This window comes from Haemorhous mexicanus, chromosome 3 (assembly GCF_027477595.1).
Source record: "Haemorhous mexicanus isolate bHaeMex1 chromosome 3, bHaeMex1.pri, whole genome shotgun sequence".
NCBI lineage: Eukaryota > Metazoa > Chordata > Aves > Passeriformes > Fringillidae > Haemorhous > Haemorhous mexicanus.
The window spans coordinates 112,019,187-112,025,186 of record NC_082343.1 but is presented as its reverse complement, the minus strand read 5'-3'; the positions used below and the strand labels follow the sequence as shown (position 1 = coordinate 112,025,186).

General features: G+C 47.9%; 1 protein-coding gene across 2 annotated transcripts in view; it reads left to right on the top strand.

Annotated features, from left to right (window-relative positions):
• The first annotated feature begins 1,415 nt into the window (after positions 1 to 1,415).
• Positions 1,416 to 6,000, top strand: part of CD2AP (CD2 associated protein) — a 76,441-nt gene continuing 71,856 nt past the window's right edge. Inside the window, exon 1 of one of the 2 annotated variants that reach the window (XM_059843002.1) lies at positions 1,416 to 1,623. In XM_059843002.1, coding sequence (XP_059698985.1) covers positions 1,620 to 1,623 — 4 coding nt within the window. In that variant the 5' untranslated portion in view covers positions 1,416 to 1,619. The remainder of the gene's footprint in view (positions 1,624 to 6,000) is intronic. The other variant, XM_059843001.1, reaches the window with a different exon arrangement.

Below are 6,000 nucleotides of genomic sequence, written 5' to 3'. Positions count from 1 at the left end.
AAAAAAAAAAAAAAACACCACCCAACAAAAAGACCCCTACCCCATAAACTCTTCAAAAGCTGTGCATAAGCCCACAGACACATGCATGATGTTAATGACATTGGCCAAGGGGATGGTTAGGTTGGGAAAGTCCTCTCAGACCATCCAGTCCAACCTGTGACCAGACAGCACCAGGTCAGCTGGACCCTGGCACTAAGTGCCACATCCAGTGTTTGCTGAACATCCCTCCAGGGATGAGACTCCACTGCCTCTGAGCTGCCCATTCCAGTGGGTAATCAACCTTTCTGTGAAAGGCTCCAACCTGAGCCCCCTCAGCCTTTCCTCATAAGATTTGTGCTCCAGACCCAGAGGAAGAGGAGGACTTTGTGGTGGGAAGCAGGGCAGGGATGTGGGGTGGCCCCAGCAGTGAAGGCAGTGGTGAGAGGGATGGTGCTGTTCATGAGTCCTTGAGACCAAAATGGTGAAAGGAATCCTGTGTGCATTAGGAAGAACATTGCCAGCACATCAGAGAGGTGATCCTGCACCTCTGCTCAGCCCTGCTGAGGCATATCTAGAGTGCTGTGTCCTGATTTGGGCTTTGTGAGAGACATGGAGCTCCTGGAGTGAGTCCAGTGGAGACTATGGAGATGATGAAGGGAGTGGAACATCTTTCTTACAAGGAAAGGCTTAGGGAGCTGAGGCTGTTCAGCCTTGAGAGGGACCTCATCCCCATCTGTCCCTGTTGCAGGGAGGGTCAGAGCAGGGCCCAGTTTCTGCTCCAGGGGCTGAGCAATGGCACCAGAGGAACGGGCAGGAACTGATCCCAGCAAGTTCCACCAGAACATGAGGCAGAACTTCTTTACTGTACGGTGACCAAGCACTGAACAGATTGCCCAGAGAGAGTGTGGAGTCTCCCTCACTGGAGATACTACAGAACTGTCTGGACACAATCCCATGCCATATGCTCTGGGTAATTCTGATTGAGCAGGGAGGTAGAACCACTATTGACCTATTCTGTGGTTGTGTGAAGGGGGTGATGAGGGTAGTGAAGAGGCTGATGAAGGGGCTGTGAGGGGAGGTGAGTGGGTTATGAGAGGGCTGTGAGGAGGTCATAAGAGAGCTGTGAAGAAGCTGATTGGGGAGTGATGAGCGAGCTGTGAGGGGGTTATGAGGGGGGGGTGGGTGGGTTAATGAGGGCGGTGATGAGACGCCGGACGCGGGGTCCAACGAGGGGGTTGACGAGGGGGACGATGAGGGTGTGACGGGGGCGGTGCCGGGGGCGGTCCCTGCCCTGAGGGGCGGGACTGGGGGCGGAGCGAGTTCCCCGCGCGGGGCAGACCCGCGGCGGTGACGTCATCCCCGCCTGGCAACGGCGTGGGGGCGGTGGCGGCGCGCGGCTCTCGCGGGACTTGGCGCCCCCCGCCGTGGGCGGGGCGGAGCCGCCGGTGCCCGAGCTCGGCTGAGGCGGCGGCAGGAGCGACGGGACGGGACGGGCGAGCGGCGCCTCTGCCCCGGGCCGCCCGCGGCTCGGAGCCGCCCCTTCCACGCCCGTAGTGCCACGGATGGAGCAGCAGTGCCCAGCTTGAGCGTGTCGGCGGGACCCGGAGCCGCTCCGCCGAGCCTGGGCGGGCGGTCGCAGCATGGGTGAGCGCGGCGCGTCGGGACCGGCCCTTCCCGCTTCTTCGGGGGTGCCTTCGCCGCCTTTGTCTGAGGGGAGGGCGCGGACCCGCGGGTCTCGGGCAGCCCCCGAGATGCCCGGGGCGGGAGCGGTGTCGGTACGCGGGGGACGGTGTCGGAGCTGCCGGGCCGGCGAGTGCGGCAGGTGCTCGGTGAGCGCTCCCTCCCGGGAGAGGCCGGGGCCGCCCCGTCCCGCCCGGCCGGTCCCGGGGGCTGCGGAGGGCTCCGGGCTGAGAGGAGGCGCGGGGGGTTCCATGCCTTTCGGTGTGGAGAGCGAGGTGTGCAGCAATGCCTGGTGCTGCTTGGAGGGAGTGGCTTGGTGAGCATAAAAGTTTTTATGGCTAAATCCAGCCCTTTCGCCTTTTTTTTTTTTTTTCCACTCAGCGTCGCCTTCGCCAATTTCTCCACCAAGGCGGAAGCGCTCACTGTATAGTAAAGAGTGTGAGTGTAGAACCCCTGGGAATGTTCCTATGTTCAGGTTCACAATGAGAACAGTCATTTGTGATGGGTCTGGTTTTTATTGTAAGCGTCGACATAGGGGAAGTATCAACGAGTGAACTTAGACACCGCTCTTGAGAGCCGTCTTTGCTTATAGCGACTTCCCCTTTATAGAGATTTCGTACCTCACTGGGGTCCAGAACGGTGCGCGGATCATTTTGTCTGTCTCTCGTACCTCCACCCTGCTCTGCTGTGCTGTGCAGCACCGGTGGACTCGTGGAGGGTGTGTGCAGGGCCGCCGGGCAGTGGCTTCAGTGCCCTGTGTGCTTGTGCTGCTGTGTGCAAACATGCTCCATCAGAACGGGAGTAAAGCTTTTAAAGTGGAAGGGTACCTGGGTTTTGGATAGCTTTTCTGCCTCCCCGTTGTGCATGAAAATGAAGAAGTGCACGGTGTGCAGATCAAGCGTGCAGTTAGTGAAGCGAGAAGCGCTCCTCCTGGCTGGTGTTCTGCTGATTATCAAAATCTGCTTTCAGTATGTTCATCTCAGTGGAAGTTGTCTTACGAGGTCAAAGCACACTTAAAATGAAATCTGAAAATAGAAAATGAAGTTAGTGTTTTAAATTCTGGTTGAAGCCAAGCATCTCACTTTTAGATGCTTTTTGTGATTATTCAGAATAGGTAACACTTGCTCTTAATTTCTTTTCAGGCTGCATTGTTTTATTTGCAAGTGAGAACTGTCTATGAGAAAGGTCATTGTAATGGCCTGCGATGGTAGTTCCTAAAGCATAAAGGCTTAGTGAGCTAATTAAACATATTGAACTGCTGAAATGAGAAATACCTCAGGATTGACCTATGGTAGGTTTGGGTTATTAAAATCCTTAGTATACTCAATTAGTACAGTTAGGAATACTGTATAGGGACTGAGTCCAGTTCATGATTGTATGTGATTATTCTATGACATGGTTTTATGTATTTTTTTCTTTAAGTTTCCTTTTCTAAAGGAAATCCTCTCCTGATGAGCATAATGAGCATGTTATTACTGTTCTAGATATGACTGAACTGAGGGGGTGCACACACTGTGTCGAGTATTGCTGTTGTGTGGGTTATTTATTACCATAACAATTTGTGTGTATGTGCAGTTGCAGAGCAGTTCCTGCCAGGATGGTGACCAGGTTCTAGAAAGGATTGCATAATAATCTCAGAACCTTTTAAACAGATTTTCCTCTGAAGGTGTTGTCCTTTATTCAGATTTCCAGGTATTTTTTTTATTGTGGTCAAAAGGGGTGAGGAATGTACAATAAGACATCACTAAAAATAAGAGTGGAAAAAGAGGTAACTGTAGCTTGCTCTGCACTCACTGTAATTAGTAGTTTCCTCACAATTTACCTTGAGAAGTCATTAGTTGATTATTTTATTACTGGTCTACTGGTGGTAGAGCTGGCTCTTGATAAGAGATTGTCTGTTATGTCAGCTTGTGGAAGGGATTTTACATGTAAGAGGCTGCTTAGAGGAGAGTGTTGAGGTATCTTTGATGAACTCAAGGATTTTTGAGATTTATGGAGAAGTAGGAACAGTCAGTATGACTCTGGAGGAGCCAAAAGGAGAAGCGCAGAAGTACAGAATGCCTTGGAAACAAGTTATTTCATGTTCTTCTGGTTGCTGGAAATTAACGTTTCAAGAGCACGTGTCATTCAGGCATCTGAAGGATGGGGAGGGGGATGTGATCAGAGGTGACACACACAAGACCATATAAAATTATTGGTTATGTCCAGTGCCACCCTTGAGCCTTGTCATTATAATTCTCTACCTTCTGCACTAGAGTAATCCTGTGTCTATGACTCTAGAAACAGCTTGGTAAACAGATTAAAAGGAAAAAATGTATTCAGATGTTCTAGGTAGAAAAAACTTTATTTATTGAATTGTCTTTTGCTGTTTTGGGTTGATATTAACTTGGAGAGATTAGCTTCCAGCTAACTGTCATATAGCTTTATAACTAAGAAGGAAACATTCCAGCAGCAGTTGATAAATTGCCACAGTGGAAAGCTGCAATCCACTGAACATCTGTCAGTATCTTCTTAGCTATATGCATCCCCCCCATCTTTTTTATTTCCAAAAATTTGTGCAATCTTTGATTTGTGGTTCCCATGGTTAGTATATCTGAATTTGCTACCTGTTATCTTCAGAAAAAATTATAATTTTGGGATACTTTAAGAAGCCAGACATACTTCGTTCTGTTGCCAACAGAATAAGTATAAATATATTTGGTCTACAGAGTAAGTTCATTGAATATTAAACTTATGTGAAGCCTTGTGCTAGCTTCATGTTGGCAACAAAAAACAATCTAGAAGGTTTTTGTAAGCAGACTTAATACTTTTGGCATATTGCTATGGGGACAGTGGCAGCTTCAGTATTCCTCAGTAGTATTCCGAGAACCTGTTAGAACATTACTTCAGGATTTGTTCTTCAATTCAAAAAGCAAAACCTCTCACAGAACAATCCCCAACCAAAAATCTACTCCATACACCCTCAAACAAATGGGATAGGATAGATGAAGGGTCCTGCTGCTGCTATTTTTACCAGAAAATATGTAAGGTGGGATGTGCAGTTGAGCTTCAGTCAGACTTTATTGTGGACAAAATTATTATCAGAAGTTCAAGTTATTAAATCCTTCTGTACTCAGGTACTTGATGATCATGACCAGCTGTACTTGTGGTGGTCAGCGAAGTGGTTTCATACTACCATTTTCTTTATTGTAGACAAAACCATAAGGAAGAGTGATGTAAAATTGACTCTGGAACAGACATACCTAAGCTACTGGGAAACCAAATTACAGTAACTGGGAAGAGTTGATGGATCCTGACTTTGGGTGAAGACCGAGCAGAAATCACATCAAAAGGTGCTAGGGATTCTGTCAGCTCAGCTCTTGCCTTTTTTGTTTTCTGGGGTTTTTTCCCCCAAGAATGTAGGAACTGCTGTGCTGAGAGTCCTGACTGTGGAGACTGGTAGGGAGGAAAAGGATATGCAAGGCAGGTTTGTAGTTTCTTTTTTTTTTTTTTAAATAAAAACCCCTAGTCTGACAGTAAGTGATTTATGAACTTTCTCAGAGGTGTTTGTGGTTTCACCAGATCTTTTTTTATACATAGTTCAAGTCCGTTCTTGCCCATCCCTAAGGGGCTCAAAAAAGCCTTGTGGTTTTTGCCAACCACTGTCTGTGACGGTGGGAATCCCTGTTTAGCATATATGGGAATGAGTGAGGGAAATATGACCTTTCAGCGTGAGGGTTTTTTGCCCTGAAACTGCTCCTTGTTCTGCCAGACTTCTTTGTGGTTTTGAGAAATGGTGGGTGATTGTTTGGTGGCTTCATACTGACAAGTCCCTCTACATGTACTTTTATCATGTGCCAGGCATTCCAGGTGCTGGTCACCTTTACTGGATAGTTATTTTAGTATTGATTGTGTTTTCATCTTGTTGAAAAGAGTTTTTCATGTTATTCAAGAGCTAACTTCGTGCAGGGGTGGAATTCTATTACTGTCTTGATTTCTTTTGTTTTTCTAACAGTTCTTAAGAGCTTTATTTTCAGCTAGGTAGGACCTTGCCCTCAAATTACCCTCACCTTCACAGGCTTTCTCCATTGTCTGCCTGTGCTTGGTTTTTTTCCCTTAGTGGGTTTTTGTTGCATAAACACAGGAAATGTGTGGTCGGGCACGCTGTCCTGTCTGGGGCTAAGTGAGGTGGCTGCCTGCTCTGTCCTGCTCCAGCTGTCACAGCTCTGCTCTTCCCAGTTGTTTTGCTTCCTCGAGATGCTGTCACATATGACTGCTGGTCTACTAGTTCCCTAACCTGGCTTGATAAAAATGATTTGTTAGGAAAGAGCAACAATGAAAAAGCTTAAAGTGACTGAAATA